This window comes from Triturus cristatus, chromosome 3_2 (assembly GCF_964204655.1).
Source record: "Triturus cristatus chromosome 3_2, aTriCri1.1, whole genome shotgun sequence".
Lineage (NCBI taxonomy): Eukaryota > Metazoa > Chordata > Amphibia > Caudata > Salamandridae > Triturus > Triturus cristatus.
This window is the reverse complement of record NC_140584.1, coordinates 942,460,559-942,485,072: the sequence shown is the minus strand read 5'-3', so window position 1 is coordinate 942,485,072 and position 24,514 is coordinate 942,460,559. Positions and strand designations below refer to the sequence as shown.

General features: G+C 49.1%; 1 protein-coding gene across 1 annotated transcript in view; it reads right to left on the bottom strand.

Annotated features, from left to right (window-relative positions):
- APPBP2 (amyloid beta precursor protein binding protein 2) overlaps positions 1–24,514 on the bottom strand; it is a 333,604-nt gene that overhangs the window by 227,886 nt on the left and 81,204 nt on the right. Inside the window, exon 2 of the mRNA XM_085649437.1 lies at positions 20,109–20,197. Within this exon, the coding sequence (XP_085505563.1) occupies positions 20,109–20,197 (89 nt within the window). The remainder of the gene's footprint in view (positions 1–20,108; positions 20,198–24,514) is intronic.

Below are 24,514 nucleotides of genomic sequence, written 5' to 3'. Positions count from 1 at the left end.
GCCCTCATACAGCACTTGGTGCAGGGACAAGAAAAGCTAGGATGGGCCGTGGAGCGCCAGATGACGTCGGCCCAGGCGGACAGGGAAGTGTTTCAGAACACCGTGGCGGCACAGCTAGAAGCCTTAAAGAAACCCTCTCCCGAGCCCGGGAGAGCAATGACCTCGGAACTACGACCCCATGGGCCCCATCCAACCGGTATCTCCTTACAAAAGTACGTGCCAGGGGAAGACCCGGATGCCTTCTTAACAAATTTCGAAAGAGTAGCCAGGGCCTGTGGCTGGACCGAAGACAAATGGCCGTTCTTTCTCGCTCCCCTGTTATCCGCAGAAGCACAAGCGGCATATCAAGTCGCTAATCCCACAGGAGCGACTCCCTATGCGGTTATCAAAGACATCATTCTGGAGCATCTAGGGCTTGACGCCGAGGCCTATCGTCTGCGGTTCAGAAGAGAAAAGGGCCGAGTAGGAGAAAATCCAAAGACACTATACTTTAGATTAAAGATGGCTGCGGATAAGTGGCTAAAACCCGAATCCAGTTCCAAGGAAGATATTATGAACCGAATCTACTTAGAACAGTTCTTGGACACTTTGCCTTACGGGACACAGAGGTGGCTCAGACAACATTCGAACCTGTCCGTGGCCCAGACCATCGAGATGGCCACACAGTTCGGGCGAGCCCAACCCAGATACTTTCCTGGGGACACTGAAAAACCACCCAAAGGAGGTCCTCTGCCTCGGGCAGAGCGAAAAAACCAACGTGCAATTGAGGGGGGGCGACCCAAACCCGCTCGCCTGGACCCGCCTGTGTTCCAGGGACCGCAATGTTATGACTGTGGAGAATGGGGCCACATAGCACATCTATGCCCCAAGAGACGCACAGAGGAACCCATGGAAGTTGGGTACTTGCCTAAGGCCGTGATGTACTCGGCGGAGTTGGGGACCTCCTTTCATGTACGGGTAACAATAAATGGGACCTGGGTACGAGCCCTGTTAGATTCAGGCTGTAGACAGTCAGTGGTAAGGAAAACTCTAGTACGGCCCCACCAATATCTAGCACATAAGACCGTCCACATCCGATGTATCCATGGGGACGTGAAACCATATCCCCTGGCTTTGGTCCCGATAACGCCCCTGAGACATCCCACTCAAAAGGTAAAGGTGGGGGTAGTAGAAACATTACCTGAGGAGGTTATACTAGGGGTAGACAACCCGGGGTTCTTGGCCCTCTTTAGAGAAGAAATCCGGGGAAAGAAAGAGGTCAACCCCCCAGCTTCTGCTATGATTTGTCCCGATCCATGGATTACGGACCGGAGTTTTCGGTTTGCGCAGTCCAACGATCGAACCCTTTTTAATGCATGGGAACAGGCCCACCAGAACCAAAGCCAGGAAGAGGACCGGTTTCCCCGGTTTATCATCCGCAATGACTTATTATATAGGGAAGGAAAAGAAGGGGAACCGCCCCAGCTATTGGTGCCCCAGCCCTTCAGGGACCAAGTCCTGTTCTTTTCACATAGCCACCTGACCGCCGGCCACGTAGGAAAGGAAAAGGCCACCTCTACTGTTCTACGGCACTTCTATTGGCCAGGGATTTATAGAGATGTAGAGAGATATTGCAACACCTGCGAAACCTGCCAGAAGAGAAGCGACTACCACCCACCCCCGGCACCCCTGAAGCCCATGCCCATAATAGGGACTCCGTTCGAAAGAGTTGGTATGGACCTGATAGGCCCCCTTCCGCGTACCCGTAAGGGACACATCCACGCCCTTGTAATAGTGGACTATGCCACGAGATTCGTGGAGGCCTTCCCGCTGCAAACACCGAATACGAAAGCCATTGCGGACAAACTGGTGGAACTGTTCGCCAGAGTTGGATTCCCAAAAGAGGTGGTTACAGACCAGGGAACGCCCTTTACGTCAAGATTAATGAAGGAAGTCTGTCGCACCCTCGAGATCGGCCAACTGCGCACCTCAGTCTATCACCCACAGACCGACGGACTCGTGGAGCGATATAACCGAACATTGAAAAACACACTGAAGAAAATGTTAACCGTGGAGGGGAAGGAGTGGGACAAAATGCTTCCATTAGCGTTGTACGTCATCCGGTCCCAAGTGCAAAGCAGCCTCGGTTGTTCGGCGTTCGAACTACTGTACGGCCGTCAACCAAGATCCCTCTTGGAAATGACCAAAGACGCATGGGAGACCGAAGATAAACAAGATCATCAATCCCTGTTGGAATATACCAGTCAGCTAAAGTCCAAAATAGGCAAGTTACGGGATCTGGCTTTCCTGAACTTGGAAAGAAGCCAAGAAAAACAGAAGAAGTATTATGACAAGGGGACAAAACTACGGAGGCTACAGCCGGGAGACTGGGCGTTAATCCTCCTACCCACCTCTAGCAGTAAATTCAGAAAGGAGTGGCAGGGTCCCTTTCCGGTAAGACATAAGATCGGGGACACCACTTACGGCATACAAGTTTCTCCAAAGAAAATTCAAAGCTACCATATAAACCTGTTAAAAAAGTGGATCGGCCCGCCTCCCCGGGCTGCCCATTTTTTAGTACCCACCAACAACAAGTCTCAAACAACCCTAGACGAATTAGTGGTAAATCCCGAACTCACCCAAGAGCAGAAGAAAGACTTGACGGATACCTTGGCGCCGTTTGCGGCCATGTTCTCCAATGCCCCGGGACGGACTGACGTGATAGAGCATGGGATCGAGACCCTACCAGGCCGAATCATCCGACAGAAACCATATCGGATTCCGGCGGCTAGAAGACAGGCCATCCAAAAAGAAGTCCACGAGATGTTAAGGCTAGGGGTGATAAGACCCTCCTCCAGCGACTGGATGTCACCTATCGTGATGATTCCCAAACCCGATGGATCCACACGATTTTGTATGGATTTCCGCGCCTTGAACGAGATATCTACCTTCGATGCATATCCCATTCCGAGGGTGGACGAACTCATAGAGAGGATAGGAGATGCCCGATATATCACGACCTTTGACTTGACCAAAGGCTACTGGCAGGTACCTTTGAGAGAAGCTGACCGGAAGAAGACCGCTTTCTCTACGGAGCAAGGATTGTTTGAATTCACTGTCTTACCCTTCGGTTTACATGGGGCTCCCGCGACTTTTCAGCGATTGATGAACACCCTCCTTAAGCCGTATCCCACCTTTAGTTCGGCTTATCTGGATGACATTGTCGTTTTCAGCTCTTCCTGGACCGAGCATTTACACCACGTGTCCATCATCCTGAAAACCTTACAACAGGCCGGCCTCCATGTGAACGCCAAAAAGTCCCGGGTAGGTTTCCAACGGGTCAGGTATCTGGGGTATGTCCTCGGCGACGGAGTCATAGCCCCCCAGGTCGAGAAAATCAAGGCTATAACTGGAACCCCGTTTCCCTCTACAAAGAAACAACTAAGAGGCTTCTTGGGCCTAATAGGGTATTACAGAAGGTTCCTACCCCGATTCGCCGAAACGGCCTCCCCCTTAACGGACCTCCTAAAAAAGGAGAGCCCCAGCAAATGGTTAAGTCACCCCAGCGAAGAGGCGTTACGGGCCTTTCAGCAGCTAAAAATCTCCATAACCACCTCCCCGGTATTGGTTTCCCCTGATTTCACCAAACCATTTATTGTAGCCACAGACGCCTCAGACACAGGGATTGGGGCGGTTTTGTCTCAGCTAGGGGAGGACGGGGCGGAACATCCCTTGTTGTATGTGAGTAGGAAATTGTTCCCCAGGGAGCGTAAATACCCCACAATAGAGCGTGAATGTTTGGCTATTAAGTGGGCGATTGAAAAGCTACATTATTACCTGGAAGGCAAACCCTTCCTCCTGTACACGGACCACGCCCCCCTCCGGTGGATGTACAGGAATAAGAGCCAGAATCCCAGGATTCTACGTTGGTTTCTGTCCCTCCAACCATTCTCCTTTACGGTGTGCCACCGGAAGGGCAGAGACAATGGGAATGCGGACTTTCTGTCGCGCTCTGTGTATCTCCCCGAACGGGAGAATCCAGGGGGGGAGGTATGTGACAGTGCGGGACATGAAGAGGACTATAACGATAAGGAGTGGTGGACGCCCAGACCGGTCTCATCTCCTCTTGTAACCCCTCAGCAGGAGGACTGGTTCCCCTTCATGGACCAACAGCAAGGTTCGAGACCAGAAGGTGCAGGTCCCTTTAAGTGGAGCGAAGGCTACGAGACGCTGTACCCGCCCTCCTATGACGTCACCGAGTGGGAGCAGCCAAAACAGGAAGAACCGCACAGTGAGACGGACGGCGTTTCCAGGAGGAGTGTTGGAGCGGAGCGGAGTGAACGAGGACGAGGAGAGGAGCGGAACGAACAGGGACCAGGAGAGGAGCGGCGCGAAGAAAGAGGAAGCGAGACGAACTTCGGACGGCCAGGAGGCCCAGGACACCGCGCTTCGCCCAGCCGCGTTCCCAGGGGAGGAGCGTGGCTCGGTCAGGTACGTGACCGAGTAGCGGGCTGGTTAGGTAAAGAAGGCAGACCGCCGGTGTAGGAGAGGTGTTTCCCGTGTTCCCTTCCCTTAGTCAGCACTTGAATAGGCACAGCGTGAGGGGAAAAGGGGTCAAAGCACTGGTGGTAGTCTTTCCTCACACCCGGTCCCGGAGTTAGGGAACGAACCTAGTAACACGGTCCCCTGACATAGCCTTTTGTCTCTTTTTGGTTCCTTCCGGCTGGGAGATCGCCTTGCTCTGGGGAGATACTGCGCACGTACCGCCTGCTGTCTGGACGGAATAGGAAAGAAGAGGAGAGAAGAGAGAGTAACCACATCGAGAGCCTAAAGAACTGAAAAGTCATCTCGGACACTGGCTGACCGTGTATCTAGAAAGTATTACTTGGCAATAAAACCCCGTTTAAAACAACGTTGTGTCCCGCCTGTCCCTGACACTCCGTCACAGAGTCCTAATCTTAAACCTAGCAAGTCCAAACCCTAGCCCTAAGCCCTAGGTCAAATAGAAACTCTAGCCTTAGGGGCCATTCAGAACCGTAACCCTAGCAACTAATCAGAGCTCAAGTCCTAAGCCCTAACTCCGATTGAAACCTTAGCCCTAGGAGTCAATGAAAACCCTAGCACAATCAGCTGATCAGGGCTCAAGCCCTAAGCCCTAGCTACAATTGAAACCCTAAACCTGGAAACCAGCCAGAACTGGGATGCAACAACCAATAAGTAACCTATTTAAAGAGCATGTCACATAAAACTTAAAAGCCTGTGCAGGTGTGAGGGGAGGGGTCAGGCCCGCTCAGATGCCTGAGGCCCAATCACTAAAGCACAAACTGGTGTGCACGGAGCAAGGAGGAGCTACTGAAATCAGAATCTCATTGGATACAGACAGGCTCAATACACACTTTATAGTTCCTGTTCGTCCAACCCTACAGATAAGACTCAAATCTAAAGTCACTAAAATACTGCACTTAAAAAGGCACTTTTTCTAACCAAAAACGAGAGCTAGATATACTTTCCAAGCACAATTTAAACCACAAAGCAGATTAGCCACTCAAACACACTCTGGTTAAGCTTCGGTGTACCTTCATAGCTTCTAAACAAGGGGGTGGGGCTAACAGGAGAGAAATTGAAACAGTGCCGGGCAAAAGAAAACCGCAGTTTTAAAAACACAAATTGTTCAGAAACCAAAAAATACATTTAAACAGTCAGGGGTAAAAGAACACAGCAGTTTTAAAGTTTCAAACTACACAGTCTATCTTCTTACTAACTTTCTTTGTCCTTGCTCACTGGGCTCTTTAGGACTACAAAACAGAGGTGGCTGCTGCCTTAGGGTTCCCTCCACACACCGCGCAAGTGTGAGGGGAGGGGTCAGGTCTGCTCAGATGCCTGAGGCCCAATCACTAAAGCACAAAACTTCCCTTTGATTAGTCGTTTTTCATGCTCCATCCTTGTGATGAGCAGGTTCACTACATATTTATGTTGTTTTACTATTAAAACTGCAACAATGTAAGTGAAATTCTTTAAAACGTTCTGACAATTTTCTTCCTGCGTACAGTAAACTCCACAACATTCAGAAAAGAACAGAATGACTATTTGCTTTCACCCACTAATGGTACGAACGCTGGTAAAGATGAACCCCTTGACGTTGGGAGATGTGCTTCTTCCCTTGGTGCCAAGAAACTGCCAAAAGAAGAACAGCAAACTGGTAAATGTATCTACACACCACAATGAACAAGTTACTTACCTTCGGTAACGATATATCTGCAAGAAACATTAGTTAGTTAGATTCCTCACCTTAGAATATCCCCAGGCGTCAGGCTGGATCCGGAAACATTTTTCGTCAGCAATACCCTTGTGCGTCGCTAGGCGTCGTCTGCGGCACCGCGTCCGTCGTCGTGATCGCCGGGATGACGACGTCAGAGTACTTAGACGCCGCCCTCGCGCTCTGACGTCAGTTCTTGTACATAGCTTTCCGCGCCAGGAACGCAGAGCCATGCAAGAGACCGACACTGGTGGCAAAAAATTCTAGGGCCCTGAAAGGGATGACCTCAACCCTAGATATCGGTTCGCAGAACGGGTAGGATGGGTGGGGCGGTGAGGAATCTAACTAACTAATGTTTCTTACAGATATATCATTACCGAAGGTAAGTAACTTGTTCATCTGAAAGAAACACGTTAGTTACATTCCTCACCTTAGAATAGATACCCCAGCAATACCAAACCCGGTGGTGGGCCTGTGAACCAAGATCACACCAGAAAGTCCTGGAGAACAGAACGGCCAAAGAAGCCGTCTCTCCGGACTTGGCTGTCCAGGCAATAGTGTTTGGCAAATGTGTGCAGCGAAGCCCACGTTGCTGCCTGACAGATGTCCTGCAAGGGGACTCCCCGGCCCAGGGCAGTGGTCGCCACTGTGGCCCGAGTGGAATGGGCCCTCAGCCCTACAGGAGGATCCTTTTTAGCTAAGGAGTAACAGGCCTTGATACACAAAACGACCCACCGAGAGATGGTTCGTTTGTGCACCGCCCGCCCCTTCTTACCGCCCACGTAGCTAACAAAGAGTTGGTCGTCCACCCGGAACTGTTTGGTGCGGTCCAGATAGAAAGACAGCGCCCGCTTTGGGTCCAGACGGTGGAGCCTCTCTTTCTCTTTCGAGGGATGCGGAGGCGGAAAGAAGGTGGGCAGAGTAACAGACTATCCCATGTGAAAGGCAGTTACTACCTTAGGAAGAAAGGAAGGACGAGTCTTGAGAACAACTTTGTCCGGATGGACAGAAAGGAAAGGAGGCTTAGAAGAGAGGGCCTGGAGCTCACTCACCCATCTAGCAGAGGTGATGGCAACCAGGAAAGCAGTCTTAAGAGTGAGAAGACGAAGGGGACAATTATGAAGTGGCTCAAAGGGAGCGCACATCAGAAAGGTCAATACAAGATTCAAATCCCACTGAGGCATTACAAAAGGGACAGGAGGAAACATGTGAGTAATGCCCTTAAAGAATCGAAAAACAACAGGGGATTTGAAAAGAGAAGTGTGATCAGGAAGCCGTAAGAAAGCAGAAATAGCTGAAAGATATCCTTTAAGGGTGCCCAGAGCAGAGCCCTGCTGGGCCAAGGAAAGAAGAAAGAGGAGAACCTCAGAAAGAGGGACGCCTTGCTGCCAGAATAACATTACAGACTTCAGGAGGCAAGTCAAATGGCATCAACTGCCGCCGCTCAATCTCCACGCATGGAGGTGGAGGCTGGACAGGTTCGGGTGGAGGACCGTCCCCTGCTGCTGCGACAGAAGGTCCTCCTGAAGAGGCAGTCGTATCGGGGGATCGATCGACAGACTGAGTAGCTCGGGATACCAGTATCTTTGTGCCCAATCCGGAGCCACCAGGATGACTTGGGCCCATTCGCGCCTGATCTTCTTCAGCACTCTGGGCAGAAGTGGTATAGGCGGAAAGGCGTACAACAGACCGCAACTCCACTCGCGACGAAAGGCGTCCCCGAGCGAGTGCCGCCTTGGAAACTCCAACACACAGAACTGCTGACATTGCGCGTTCTCTTCGGTGGCAAATAGATCTAACCAAGGCTATCCCCACTGCCGAAAGAGGCCTTGCGCCACGTCCGAGTTAAGACACCATTCGTGATCCATCATGCACCGGCGGCTGAGTTCGTCCGCTCTGGCGTTCAGAGAGCCCGCCAGATGTTGAACCACCAGGGTGATGCCCTGATGTTCCAGCCATGTCCAGAGGCGCAGACAAAGGGTCCACCACCCCACCACGCCCTGTTTGTTGCAATACCACATGGCGGTGGTGTTGTCCGTGAACACCTGCACTACACTTCACCGGACAGAGGGAAGGAATGCCTTCAGTGGAAGCCGGATCGCCCGCAGCTCCAGAAGGTTGATATGGAGCTGGGACTCCGCCGGAGACCAGAGGCCTATGATCTCCGCCTCTCCCATGTGGCCCCCCCCATCCCAGGAAGGACGCATCAGTCACCACTACGTGCTCCGGCTGGGTTAGGGAGAGGGACCTGCCACTGACCAAATCGCGGTCCGTGAGCCACCACTGCAACTGTCTCGCAGTGCCCTCCGAGATCAGGACGTGGTCGGACAGGTTGCCCTGATGCTGGGCCCACTGAAACTTCAGGTCCCACTGCGGAGCCCGCATTCGCCATCTGGCGTGATGCACCAACAGGATGCAGGAGGCCATCAGACCCAGAAGCCGCAGCACCAACCTGACCGAAACCCGGGATAGAGGCCGAAAGATGGGAATCAGAGCTTGAATATCCCGGACCCGCTGTTCCGGAGGATAAGCCCAGAACTGCGCTGAGTCCAGAACCGTTCCGATAAAGAGGAGCTTCTGGGAGGGACTCAGATGCGACTTCGGCACAGTGATGGAGAACCCCAGCAAATGCAAGAGGTCGGCCGTAGTCTGGGGGTGGGAGACGACTGCCTGGGGCGAGCCCGCCTTCATCAACCAGTCGTCGAGATAGGGGAAGACTGGAACCCCCAATCTGCGCAGATGAGCTGCGACCACCGCCATCACTTCTGTGAACACCCAAGGGGCACTGGTGAGGCCGAAGGGGAGCACGGTAAACTGAAAATGCTCTTGGCCCACCGCAGGTAACGCCGGTGGGCCAGCAGGACGGGGATATGGATATAAGCGTCCTGCAAGGCCAACGCTACCATCCAATCTCCAGGGTCTAGGGCAGCCAGAACCTGAGCTAAGGTGAGCATCTTGAACTTCTCCTTCCGGAAGAAGGCATGGACGCTCCGGAGGTCCAAGATAGGGCGGGCGTAGGCCCCCTTTGCCCTTCTTGGGTACCAGAAAGTAGTGGGAATAACAACCACGACCTATTTCTGGACCAGGAACGCGCTTGATGGCCCCCTTGGCCAAGAGGGCCGTAACTTCCTCCTGCAGAAGTTGCAAGTGATCCCCCGAAATTCGGTGGCACTGCGGTGGCATGGCTGGAGGGGTCGCCTCGAAGGGGAGGGAGTAGCCCCTTCGGACGATTTGCAGCACCCACCTGTCCGATGTGATGGCACGCCAGTGGAGCAGGTGATGGCAAACTCTGCCGCCCACTGGCGTGGAATGGGCCTGAAAGCTCGGACTAGGAGGGCTTTGAGGCGGATGCTGCTGGGGTAGATGTGGACGGACCGGCACGTTGTCCTCCTGTACCGCCTCGGCGGAATCCATGTCCGTGTGGAGGTTGGTTCTCCGGCCCGTGGCTAGGCGGACGTGAGGGGGCGCCCCTTCCTTGGCCACGAAACGGGCGAAAAGCAGAAGTTTGCGGGCGTGGGCCGAAAGGCCCAAGGACTTGGCCGTAGCCCTGGAGTCCTTAAAGCGCTCCAGAGCACTGTCCGCTTTGTCGCCAAAAAGGCGACTGCCATCGAAGGGCATGTCCATGAGGGCGCTCTGGACATCCCCGGAAAAACTCGTGGACCACAGCCAGGCGTGGGGACGAAGCGCCACCGTGGTCGACATTGCCCTGCCCAGCGAGTCAGTTGTGTCCAGTCCACATCGGATTGCATGCCGTGCCGCATCCCGCCCCTCGGCAAGAGCCAGGGCGAGCAGTGTCCGGGCCTCCTCCGGACACTGGGGCAGCACGTCCTCCACCGTATCCCACAGGGTGTGGGAGTAACGGTTCAAAAGGCATGCGGTGTTTATAGACCGCAACCCCAAACTAAGGGAGGAGAACAGTTTCTTCCCAAACTGTTCTAGCCTTTTGGATTCCCGATCAGGGGGAGCGGACGGGAAGGAGGTCTGGGAAGTAGAGGCCTGGATAACCAGGCTCTCAGGCGTGGGGTCGAGGGACAGAAAACTGAGGTCGCCCAGTGCAGGGCGGTGGTGCCGTGCCACGTTCCGGTCCACAGGAGGAACTGTGGAGGGCTTGGACCAGGTGCCCTTCAGAACGTCAATGAGTGCTTCATTGAACTGCAGCAGAGGCTCCAAGGAGCTTGCTGACGGTTGAAGCACTTCGGTGAGGAGGTTCGTCCTCATGGCCACAGCAGGCAGCTCCAGCCCAAGGGCTTCGGCTGCCTTGCGCAGCACCACAGAAAATGCAGCACCTTCCTCCGAAGCCACGGTCGGAGGAGAGATGAAGCCAGTGTCAGGGGAGGTGTCAAGACCACTGGCATCCCCCAGTTCGTCTGCCCAGTCCGGAGATAACTGGCCCTGCCGGGCCAGAGGGTCCTTAGACCCCTCCCAGTCGTCACCGTCATCCGATTCCTGATATACAAGTGGAATGATCGGAGCCGGGCGGAAGATAAAATTGCCACCCATCGGCGTCGGGTGCGTCGCCGGACGGCGCCGCCCTGACGCCGGGCCCGGGCCGGGACTAAACCGGGGAACGGCGTCGTCCAAGGGCGGCGCCGGGGGTGGCACCGGAGGAGTCAGCACCGGCGGAGGGGTCGTGAGGTCCACCGGCGCCGACAGGGATCCAGGCCTGGATCCCTCGGGGACCTGCGCAGTCGGGTCCGGAGTCGGCGTCGGGGCCGGAGCCGCCGGCTCGCTAGGCCTCCCAGTCGAGCCTGTGGGGCCCAAAGACGCGCCGGCAGGCGTCGACGGCGGAGTTAGGTTCCTCATGGCCATGAGGAAGGCACCGACCTCTGCCGGAGTCGCATCAGTCCCAGGGACCGGAGGGTATGGGGACGGACGGGACCCCAGCGGCTCCGACGGAGCCGCGCGGGTGGTGCCACCCAAACACTCAGCCGAGTCGTGCGACCGGCGAGGGGAGCCAGAAACGCAATGTGGCTTCTTCGACTTCTTGCTGTGCTTCGACTTACCGGATCTCGAAGACTTAGACCCCGACGAGCGGTGGTGGCTGCGGCTCCGCGACCGGTCCCTCGACCTCCTCCTCGACCGGGACCTTGAACGGCGCAGAGCCGACTGCCGGAACTCGAGTAGCTTGCGGGACCGCTCCCGCCTAGCTTTCGAAGTCAAGGCCCAGCATTGGAGGCACGACTCGGCATCGTGGTCGGCCCCAAGGCAATAGAGGCACCGGCGGTGGTGGTCCGTGACCGACATCAGTCTGTGACAGGAGTCACAAGCCTTGAAGCCAGGCATCCCTACCAGCACCAGAGTCGATGTAGATGAGAATAGAACAAAAAGAGTTCAAAAGGTTTTAGTCAAAAAGTGACTAAAAGGGTATGCTCTTCCTGGATCGGCGCTTACTGGCGCAGAAAAAAGAAGAACTGACATCAGCGCACGAGGGCGGCGTCTAAGTACTCTGACGACATCATGCCGGTGATCACGACGCTGACGACGGACGCGGAGCCGCAGACGACGCCTAGCGACGCGCAAGGGTATTGCTGGCGAAAAATCTTTCCGGATCCAGCCTGACGCCTTGGGATATTCTAAGGTGAGGAATCTAACTAACGTGTTTCTTTCATATGTGAAAATTTCTAACAGGAATGCCAAAGTAAGCATCCTAGAGACCCATGGACACATCCTATCGTTCACCTGTGGTGCTAAGAATATCTGTTGCAAGGATACTAACCAAGGATACTTTCCTGAAACACTGATAAGGGAACCTCAGATTAAGATTCCAACTAAATTGGGCCCACTACCGAGCCTGGATTGACGTACTTTATTTAATTATAAAGTTTTGTAAAGCGCGAACATGACTTCGAAAGGTATCAAAGAGCTTCACATCATGGAAGGGAAGAACATAGTAAGATGAGAGATTAAGAGGGGGTAACTAAATTGAATGATAACAATGTACCCGGATGAGAACAAACAATGCTCAAGAGGGTATAACATACATCCCTGCGCTTTACAATTGTTAGGCCAAAATGAGTGAAGAATGGATCTTAAGCAGACGATCTATGCTCATTTAAGGTTCATTAGGATAATTTTTACTTCATGTTTGAAGGCAGTCGAGTGGGGGAATTCTGCGGACTTCCGGTGGGAGGGAGTTCCAGATCTTCTGTGCCGAGCCCGAGAAAGCTCTGAGCCTCGTAATCTTTTTGCGAAAAGTCTGAGGTTTCAATAGGAGAGAATCCGCACTTCTTGATGATCTACCATCTCCGAATAGTTCAAGCTTTTGAGCCAGGTAACCGGGGGTTTTGAAATGGATGGCTTTATGTGTCAAACAAGCAATCTTTAGCTGTACTCTTACTTCGTAATGTAACCAATTTAGAGATCTTAGTGATGGAGATATTTGTTCATTCCTTTTTGTCCCCATAATCAGTCAATCACCAGAGTACGAGTGAATGGCGCAATATTGAATGAATTTCCGATCGGAAGAGGCACAAGGCAGTGGTGTCAATTATCTCCACTGCTATTTGTGTTAACACTAGAGCCACTGCCATTTATAGTCCACAATCATCCTGCCATCACATACTTCTGTGAGAGGGAGGAGATATCCGAAGATGAAAGGATATCCCTCTATGCAAATGATACCCTTTTATATGCAGCGTACTCACCACCGCCTGTTTGAAACCTTTGAGACCTACTGGACCCATAACGGCTACAAGATAAATTGGCAAAATTCCAGTGTGTACACAGCTGGTCGCTAGCTAGATCAAGCGGATGTCCCGGGATGCTGGAAAATAGCCCGGAATGGTTTTACTTACCTGGGCATGTACATTATCATGAATAGAGAAATGAGCCTACATTATAACATCTATAGAGTGGTTGCGGATTTCCAGAGCGCCGCCGACAGATGGGAAAAGCTGCCACTTAGACTCCTCGGCAAAGCAGCCCTGTACAAGATGATAACATTACCAAAGCTCCTCTATATACTTCAAAACACATATAATAAACTGCCGGACGAAGGGTTCAACACAATAGAAGGGATAGTTCAAACGTTTCTCTGGGGTGGTGCAACCTCTAGAGTGGCACTCTGCACACTGTAAAGAAATCAATACAATGGAGGCATATACCTCCCTAGCATTAAAGCCTACTACTGGGCGGCGCACCTCGTTATCAACGACTGAGAAAATGCCCCAAGTGACCACACCGCATATGCACTGAAGAAAACTCAGTTTGGCTCCTACTCTACTCACATTCTCTACCTTTATGGGAGAATGGCACGAAAAGACTACTCCAGGCAACTCAGACTCATGGGAAAAAAGCAGAAAAGGGAATGCACTGGGATAACCATGTGACACGGGAGATCCCACTATGGGCGGGTACATGTTTTAAACAATTTGCAAAGCTGCAGGGCTTCAAACACTGGGACATGCTGCAGATTTTAAAAGTGAGAGAGATACTGGAGGGAGAGGCTCCCGCTTCTTTAGACTTTTTACAGAAAGATTTTGAACTAACCTCCACACAACACTATAAATACCTGCAGGTTACTCATGCCTGGAAAGCACAACAGATCGAAACGGCAGCAATGCCTGAATATGCACTGTTGGAGGGAAGACTACTTATGGGGGAAATTATAGAAAAGGCAATCTGCTGAGCCTATAAGACCCTGATCAACAAGACACATTAGGTAACCTACTGGCTAAATAGGAGGGAGAACTAGGGCCCTTTGAAGACCCAGACTGGGAGGCGGCATTGATACACACTAGGGAAGTAGAGATAAAAGCCCGGATCCGCCTGATACAATTTAAGAGCGTAAATAGACCATATTATGATAGAACCCGGCTACATAACATTGAAAGAGCAGCAACACCTCAATGCCTCCGATGCTACACTGAAAGGGGGACATATCTCCACACACTATGGCACTGCAGGGAAATCACTTCTTACTGCACCACCCTCACCAGAGAACTTAGCCACATACTAGATGCACCAATAGACCTCAAATACCTACTACTAGGAATACCCAATGAAATAGAACTCCCAGAGCCATGGTACTTTTTTCAAATCTGGGAATAATGGTAGGGAAGAGAGACTTAGCAAAACACTGGGGAGCACCAACTCCGCCTACGTTACATGAATGGAAAATGGAGACAGACATATGACGACGGAAAAAGTGACATACATGGTACGAGGATCTCGGAGGAAATTTGATAGAATATGGGGCCCATGGTTGAAATATTTCAGAATTATAAATTGGGGGCGGGGGGGGAAGAGGGGAAACCGAAGTCTCAAAATAACATACCTATGACAACATCGGGGGGCTTGCACGCCACCCATTAACAGAGGGACTTCCTATCCCAATGAATAGACTCGATATGCCCGTACCAACTCTGTAACAAAACGACTTATCTATATAAGGATGTTTTCAAACTCGGCACCTTCTGCTATTTTTGTGTGTGTAATACAACAGTTGTATAAGAGAAAACCAATAAAACCACATTTAAAAAAAAAAAAAATGAATACGACTAAGATCTCTATTCTTTAAGGGATTTGGAATTATGTGTCCCAAAAAACCAGACGACCTATCCAAGCATGCCTCCTTCAAACCAGTGTAGAATCCATCGACCCATGACAACAACTGTATCTGCACTGTCTGACTGCCTTGACACTGATCTTCAATAATACCTTGAAAGGAAGCCATGAAAGGTCAGGCAAACTAGAGACCATCATAGAAGTCACTGACATATGCATGCGTACATACCCCATCAGACACACTGCATTGATGGATCTTTTTTATTTAATAATCAATTTTATTGAGTTTTGAAAAACAGGGAGAATAATACAGCACAATTGAGCAATTGCAATAAGGAACAGTAGTTGACTGTTCTGACATACATACAGGATTTTTCCATGCGGCGACGATGTCTCGCTTGGCTACCATGACGGCAGTACCCAGGAGGAGTTTGTCTGCCCTGGATCCGTCTAGCCCGTCCATAACTCCCAGAAGTAGGTTCAAGGAGTTGTGTGGCACCTCCCAGTTCAGGACGTCCATAAGCTCAAATTCTAGTGTTTCCCAGCACGGGGCGATATGGGGGCATGTCCACACCATATGATAAAAATCTGCCGGTTCTAGCCCACACAGCGTGCAAGATGGATTGGATCGTTGGCCCGCCTTGTAGAGGCGACCAGGGGTGAGGTAAGCGTTGAGGAGATAATACAGCTGGACCAGGCGAAGCCTGGCTGAGGTAGTGATGGTTTTGGGAGCCATCAAGGCATCACTTCAGTCCTCGTCCTCAAGGGGGCCCAGCCAAGTCTCCCATTGTTGTCTGAGCAAGTCAAGGGTAGTTGAATCATTGTTGGTTTAGGAACAGTATATCCATGATACCCCCCCCCCCCCTCCCTTTCCCTAAATCCCCCATCATGATCTGTGCTTCCATTGGGCTAAACTATGGTAGTGCTGTGCCGGTCGATAAATATTTGTTGAGAGCGGGCCGAAGCTGCAGATATCTGTAAAGCTGTGATGGTGAAGGGAGGGACGGGTCGGTGGGTCTTGGAAAGAGTGTATGTGGTCCCCAACCCACACATCTCCCAATTGCGAAATACCAATAAGGTCCCATCCCCTGAACCTCTCCAAAGCTCCTTCCTCCTTAAGCCAGATGTCCTGCCAGAGAGGTGTTTGATGTGTCAATTTGTTGTCCTACCAAGTGTGACATAAGGCAGTGCACCAGGCCAGTAGGACCGCATGAGTCACTAGAGCTTTGGTCACTGGGCTTCCGTACAACATTGCCTGAATTTGTGGGAATCCCAAAGAAGCGACGCAAGTTCTGCCCCTGGCCTGCTGCAGCCAACACATTATCCAAATATTGCCAGTCTACCGTGTCGAAGGCTTTCTCGAAATCGACTAGGAGTGTCAATGACTGGCGATTTGCCAGGGCAAAGTGGAGATGTCAAAGACAAGGTCTTGCACTCCGGATGGACCAGTTTGCTGAGAAATGGTCGTAGGCGCTGGGCCAGGATTGTGACGTATATCTTGACCTCTATATTTATAAGTGAGATTGGACGGTAGTCCGTGCAGGCGGGCAAGGGTGGCTGTGTTTTAGGGATGACAACAACGGTAGCCGTGTCAGTTTCGGGAGGGAATGTCCCTAACTCTGTGACCTCTGCAAATAGAGCCAAGAGGTGGGGGGATTTGTTTTTCCCCGGTGAGTGGCGTAGTATTCTTGCAGGAAACTGTCGGGGCCCGGTGTTTTCCCTGCTGCGATCAGAGAGATGGCATCACATATTTCCTATTATATGATGAGGAGATCTATTCCAACCGCTTTGACTGCACTGAGGCAGGGAAGGTGAAGTCTTCCCAGGTTGGCCAATTCGGAAAGCGAAGCTTCAGGTCTTTGGACAGTAATCGGAGAAGGCTTGGGCTATTGCAGCTGGTGTGCGGTGGGTGACTCCACATGAGTCCCGGATTTCTGGGACTATCTGCTGTGCTAGAAGATACGATATCAGTCTGTGCAGTATCATTCCGTTTTTGTCCCCCCATCCATACACCCAGGAAATGGAGGACCTCCATAGCAACTTAGCTGAGTCTAGTGAGATTTGCTTAATCTCATCGCCCAGTAGCGCGAGCTGTCTCGCCTGGGAGTCATCCGCCGCTTCAGCCTAGTCGCCTGGGCTTCGAGGACAGTAGGTGGATTGTCTTGCGCTAGTCACTTCACCTTGAGTTGGTCCTTGGCAAAGCCGTGAATGGTGGCCTTACCCGGTTCCCAAAGAGTGCTTGGGGGGAGACAGAGTTCTGATTGGTAAGGAAGTATTGTCGGAGTTCCACCTCGATCTCCTTCTTAAAGTTCTTGTCTTGGAGGACCCAGGCATTTAGCCTCCATATGGGGTGGAGTATGTCAGAGGGGTCACCTAGATAGAGGAGAAGAGGCGAGTGGTCTGAGATGCCCCTGGAGAGGAAGCTGATATCTGATACTCTCTGACATTTGGGGGCTGGCATGAAGATCATATCGATGCGTGCGTGTGTATGATGCGCCGCGGAGGTATGGGGGTATTGAGTGCCCCCGGGGTTCCACGCCCTCCATACATCACAAATGCCCAGGATGGTCGCTCCGTCTAACAGTCATTTTGCATGTAGTGTCCTACTAGAGGAGGGTATACCTCAAGGGTCTTTCTGCATTACCGCATTGAAGTCACCCCCTTTCACTGTCTCAGCCAGGGGCAGGGAGGTGATAACGTAGCTAACCAGCCTCAACGTTGATGTGAGTGTAGCAGGTGGCACGTATATTGACAATAAATTAAGAATGATCCTCCTAGCATCCCATACAGGGCCACAGTGGTGTGAATGAGTACGAAGGGGAGATTGCGCCTTAGGAGGATTGCTATCCCGCATGAGCCTCATTTAAAGCCGGCATGCACATTAATAGATCTCAAAGCCAAATCGCTGCAATCGATTTGGCTTCCTGACCAAAACATCAAACCTCTTTGACTCCCTTTCAGTAGTCACTGCTGGAAAGGTATTCTATACCTCCACATATTTTGATGTACGATGAGTGGAGGTAAATAAAGGATCAGTAGTCGCTACCCAGGCTCACTGGTCGTATGTCTAGCCACTTCTGAAATCACGCCATGCCAAAAAGCAAAGCAGGCTCCTTCACTTGCATTTCTTTGAGTAGATTAGGCAATAAGACATGTGGAGACACAAAAGTCGAATGTCTTCAGTAGTCCCATACCACATTAGACCAAGACATGTTTTCTGAGGATAAATGCGCACCAGTAACCATAAAATCCATCTCTATTGATGTACTCAGAGCACTGGTATTCAACCAGTGAACAAGAAGATCCTCATCAGTTTGAACAGAAGATAGCAAATTTCTGCTTAAGGGCATCATCACCTTGTTTTAGGTACTGGCTCCCAAACACCTGTGCATCGAATCAGAACCATAAATATCTAAACACTTGATAAAAATTCAACTTAGTCATCGGAGGATACACTTTTTCTTCAAATAGGCATCAGAATTACTTTTTACATTTTTGACAGAGTGTTTGAAAAATGCACAATCTGGTGCTGTAAGCAAAGCCAATAACAGCTCCACACCCAGCTACAGACCATCGGCACCAAAGCTTTTGATTAAAACACCCAACTTGAGGCCAAATCAACTCGAGGCAAAGTCAACTTGAGGCCACATCCATTGGCCTCGCGCAGAGTTCACCCAGCAACGAATGACAGAGCGCTCCAGAGGCCACACCCTTTATGCTTAGCAAAGGCAGCCAATAAAACCTATTGAAAGTCCTGAACTTGGTGGGAGAAGGACCATGGGTTGTGAAATTCCCCTCCTCTTCATGCTTGCAATTCTCCAACACAGGAACTAGCTCCAAAGACAATGAGTTAGTCTTCTTTCTGGCAGTCCTCCTCTTTTTATGCTCCCTATGGAGGGAGAGAAAGACCTATTATTCTTCCTGTACTTCTGGCGCTTCTACTGCTGTGACCTCTTAGTCAGAGACCTGGATATAGATTTTACCATCTTTAAAAGAAGACAAGCCTTACACTGCTCAATTATTAGATGTTATGCTTAAATTCAGATTTCATACCGCTAATGACAAAAACCTGGTGACTTAAAATTTGCACTACCAATGTGTTTCCAGTCATTTGGACAACTTGGAAAATAAAAACCTGAGGATGCTACTAAGTCACAGTGGCAATGTTGGTGCGTCATAGAGCTGTTGATGCAAAACTATTAATAAAGTTAATAAACACTTGATTTAAGACTCCTTTTGTTAGCGTAAGAGTTTCAGTATTGTATCTTAGTTTAGGCTCTTTCAGTTAATGATGCAAACAAAAATACTTGAGGCAATAGCAAAGAAAAACTATAAAACGTAAGCAAAAATCTAACACACATTAACAAGAATGGTAGCTGGTGCAACTTCACCTATCCAAGAGCAGACATGTGTGCCTACCAAACAAATTATCTCCCTTTCCTTGAAGGTGTCATGTGCTGCTACCTAATAGAGGTGGGCTAAGCCCTACACATCTACCATGGTATTAGAAAAGCTGTCTCTCTACACAGGATCCTTTATCCTTAGAACAACCTTCTACACAATGGACAGTAACCCACTCTCCTTTAAGTCACTCAGAGCAGTAGGCATGGAGTGAGGCAAATGGAGCAGTGGTCCCACTAAGTGTCCCTCCCCAGGCCATTCATTAGTTAAAAGGGTGTCAATGGGAAGCATGGTCGAAAGCCCCCCACCCCCTCTTGATAATCATAGTTGTGACTCTCAAATATTCACAGCATGACAGTCTTTCCTGCCTCAATGAGTTTGTAACAGGGACAGCAAGGTGTGGCGATGGTGCACAAGACCATTTACTTCTAAATGAAAAATGATTAACAAACTCAGCATTAAACAGTGAGATGAAATCACTGCAATGAGAAGCGGTATGCTGGTCTTTGGACCCATCAAACACACAAAGGGTGATGGGAGGAATGCTTGCAATAAATCTAACAACTGGAAATCATTCGGTATAGCGTTCCAACTCATGATCTTTTATCTGTCATGCCACCTCAGATTAGATTTTGACCTAGCCATATGCAAAATCAGTCTTGGTCCTGGTCGAATAGGAATAGTCCTCCCAAAGTGCAAAGCCAAGTCTTCTCTGGACCTGGACCTGAACACAAGCAGTCACACACCAGTTTCTACCTGATTGGGCATCTTCAGCTGGGTGAAGCTTGGTTCCAGTGGCACAGTGAGCAAGGGACCTTGTCCAGTCACTAATTTAAATGTCATCCCATTATGGTCCTACCTAACAAATAGTATTCTACTTTCTCTAGCAAGACCCCAAAATTAATAAATATCCATGATATGCAACCGTATTAATCATTTATGAGAAAACACAATGAAGCTGACTCACCTTTTGTCTAATGCCCGAAGTACCTTAGCAAATACTTCCAATTCACAAAATTCACTACCCAACTGACACAGGCGGCCCTGCTGGTACAGCTGAAAAGGGAAAAGAAGAAATGTTTTAACACCCTAAAAAGTACAATAAAATGTGCATAGTAAAAACAGTAGGCCAGGCAATTAATGGGAAAATAGGAGCACCAAGTGAAGGCCCAGAAAAAGAGAATAAGAGTTACCTTTAAGGTGCCTTGATAACTTTCTGTCTGTAGTTTATTTCCCATTGTCAGCTTATTAGCTGACAATGCCCACCTTGACAGACCAGGGCTTGGGACCAGACTCCCTGGAGCAAACTCCGGGTACTCAAGAGTCACTGTCGGCAGTGTTGGTCCATCTCCCCGGGACCCTCTGAATTCTTTCCTGTCTGATATTCCCCTTCAAGGAAGGTGGATAGTATGGTGGGGACGTCAGACTCAGACCAAAAACAGCTGAATTAGGAGTTACCCAACCCACCCAAGAGCCATCGGATTTAAGTATAGGATTTGACTCCATGCTGTTCTCCATCCTGCAAAGTTGAGGACCCTACATGCTGTATCAGTTTCTTATCCCTATACTCTAGTGGTAGTGTATCTGCAGCCTTCCTGTCCCTTCCAGCAGCACTAATGCCGACCCCGCTAGTGATGCTGGTTATAAACATGTTGCCAGCCAGCCCTGCAATCTAGGTGATAGTTGATGTTCCTGCTAATTCATATTACACCGGTCTTTCCCATCCACAACAAGAAGCTGCATTTGTGTGACCTATACACAAAGACAAGGATCTGGGCAATGTTAAAACAGATCTAAGTGCTACGCTATACTACTGTGCCATGGAAAAGGCTTTGGAGAGTCTGTCCTTCAAAGCAAAGGTGCCCCAAGGTAACAATTAAGGCATCCAGGTTATGGAAGAAGCCAAGGATACCAAACCGAGATTAGAGCCTACAACAACCATCTCACTGTTCAACTGTACCATACAACTGCCTATAACCCGCTAAGAACATTGTTAACTGTTAATAATTTGTTACAATAAGTACAATAATGGGGCATTAGATCACATATCCACAATAGTCGATGTACAGTTATCCCCTGACTGACTACTCTGCCTCTTAGGGATCACTAAACGCACCAGGCACTCTAAATTTCACCTGTGAATGGTGGACCTCGCCCTGTTTAAAAGATTAATAGCCATGGCCTGGAAAGCCACGCAGCCACCCACGGCACTTAGTTGGCTTCAAGCAATGCATAAGTGGGCATTAGGTGAAGCAGATGCTATGGTGTCCAATTAGCATCGATGGGGAGGCGAGGGTGCTGCCACAGTTTGGGATCCATATGTTCTCAAGCTGTTTGATAAATTAACTCCACCCCACCCACCTCCCAATTTATTTAATCTAGTGTGTAGTCCCTACCTAACCAGAATAACTGAAAACTGGTAGGCTAAGTTTGGACATCCAAGGTGGGCCAAGTAACTTTTGTTAGAGGGCCCTTTAACCCCGCCCATTAGACTTCACCCACCCCCCTCATTCAACCAGGATCATAATGCAGCACCATACATTTTCTCCCCCTCACCACCCCCCCTTTCCCAGCTTCAATAAGGGGCGACCTTCAGAGAGTTTAGTATGTTTTAGTATTGTTTTATTCACTACATAATGTTGGTTACTCCTCCGACAGATGAGAGACAAAACCCTGGGGGATACTGTCCACTGCTTTCATTACAATGTTATGTTCAGGGCCACTGGAATTATGCTGCATGAGAAAGCCACATGATGCGGCAGAGTTGAGTAAAAATTGTGGCAAGAAAAGGCAAATTGTGAGGCCTAACACAGCACATTTTGTAATAGTATTACTTCATTATTTTGTAATTTTTAGGTCGAGCACTCGAGATCTCTTGTATATACTTTAGTATATACTTATATGTGTATGTACTTTGTGGGCTCTGGAGATCAGCCCTAGGACTTGTCTGCCTCCGCTTAGGGACTTTTTTTCTGTTCAACTGCCTCTATTTAACTGTCTTGATAGATAACGACCAGTAGAGGTCAATAAGATACCAGAATTGCTTTCTGCTGAGGGACTTTTTGTTTTTTTCTGGCAAATGCCTATATTTAACTTTGATAGAAAACGACCAGCAGAGGTCAGATAAATACCAGAATCAATTTAGCATTCTCTAGATTCCAGTCCATAGAAATGGTCTTCCACAAGCACCCGTGGACAATAATATTTTTTCAAATCTTGTATTTTCAGTGATATGACCACCGAAGGCCCTGCTTTTATATTAATAACAGAGCTTTGGACTATATAATTTACCGCTGAAAGGCAATATTTCTCACCATGTTTTCCCATACCTGGTGTGTCACGCAGTTTGGTGCTTACTTTCCGTCCATGTTAAAAAACAGTAGATGTTTCAGTACCCAGGCTAATGTGCTGCATAGCTAAATACATATAAGGTCCCAAAGGCGCGACAGATTGCATTGCAAATGCTTGTTAAACTGGTTAACTATGTCTGGGTATTGGTTGCACCTCAATAGTACCAGTATAACACCCAAAAAGGCCAATAAGCAACATAAAGGTGACCAATCCAGCTTTGCAAAGGGCCTTCCACTGTGCTGCAACCCATCACTGCATTTTTTTTTTTTTACTTTTGTTCCTTTTGAGCTAGAAACAATTTGCTTTTGTTAAAATCTGCAGCTTGTGCGGCAAATTATGGATTATGTGGCAATTCTATGATTATGCGAAAAGCGCTGCGGATGCACAATTTCTGTGGCCCTGTTATGTTGCCCTAGTTGATAAGCCTTATATTTCACCTGTTTATGTCAATTGCCAACATCACAACTATAGCTGATGTACTTGAGCCGCTCAATGCTGTTCTGTTCAGAGATGTACAGTTCACTGTCTATTGTATATTGCAGGATTGTATTCTGATAATGCTAATAAAAATATATATTAAAAACATGAGTACAATAAGGGTTTAATTGCAGAAAGTTGTATTTGTGTTTTAAAATACTGATAACCAATACAGATGAAAGATCTGCAGATGGAGATGACTGGAAACAGTTGATATGACAACATGAATACTGTGCAATCGACTTAACAATTTTCTATACTGTAAATTGTTCATATCCAAAACAATAAAAAGATTTTTAGAAATGATGACTGAGCCCAGGTCCTCAGGTAGCCTCAGGATATTTTGAGGAAACTATTCACTTTGACTGCAATCTCGATGTCTCTGGGCAATACGTTTTAGGCGCTCAAAGACAGTCCTGTTTTTGCTTCAAGGAACCTTGTCTGCCCAGTATGTGGAGGTGATGGGTACTTTTTTTGAAGGGCAAGGCATCCACCGCCCACATGGACAAGGTCTACAAATGTATCAGTAAAAAAAAAAAAAAAAAAAAAAAAAAACCATTTACCAGCCTGGTGCTCAGACCTTTACACAAATTCCATAGCGATCAGGCACAACTAAGGGCTGCACATTTGGCATGTGTCTTAATTGCTACTCTTCTTAGGTCTCCAACTATGTCCAGCAGGAATATACTTTTACGCTTATCCTGAGAAAAAACTCAGCTGAGCAGAAATTGTACTAGAATCTTATTGATACCACAGTTAGGCACATCAACACCAATCTGTCCAAGCACTTGACTACTTGTCTTAGGTCTTTGCCCTTGAAGTCGGAAACAGAGAACCCCCAACTCAGAGGCTAACAAATTTCAGTAACTTCCGCAGTGTTCCACGTTCTTCTCTGCACCTTCTCAGGAAATCCACTGCATACTAGTGCAGGAAAGGTGCCATTTCCACTGCAAAACTGGACTGATGCGTGGGTCCTTTTGGTGGTCTGAAAGGGCTACACTCTACAGTGCCTCTTGAAATGCTTCCTTCTTGGCAGCCACACCAACAGCCAGGCCCTTAATTCAGATCCTAGATTTTATGCACCAGGACTACGCTCTGTATTACAATGGGAAAATGTGACAGTTTCAAGTGCATTAGATCCTTATGTCTATGTACCTTCCCGCCTGAACAGGGTAACAAAGCAAAAGGATCACCTTTTTAACCCACCTGAAACCAGGGATGATTGAAAGGGAAAACAACAATGGTTTCTGGTGGAATGATTACAAACCAACAATTATCAACAGGTAAAAGGCATTCAATTAGGTCAATTAATCATTCAATTGCTCAATTTATTATGCACTACTACAGGCACATTTGTCTATTTTATTCGCTGTGGATCATCCATCTGTTGACCTTTGAGTGGTAAGAAGACCACAATGAGGTCATCATGATTAATACACATCTCATCCTCAAGCACTTCTTCAGATTGAATCGGCATGCAGCACACCAATCCTTGTCGGCACAGCTCTAACGTTCTCTCTACTTCTGTAACATAGGTAAGGTACT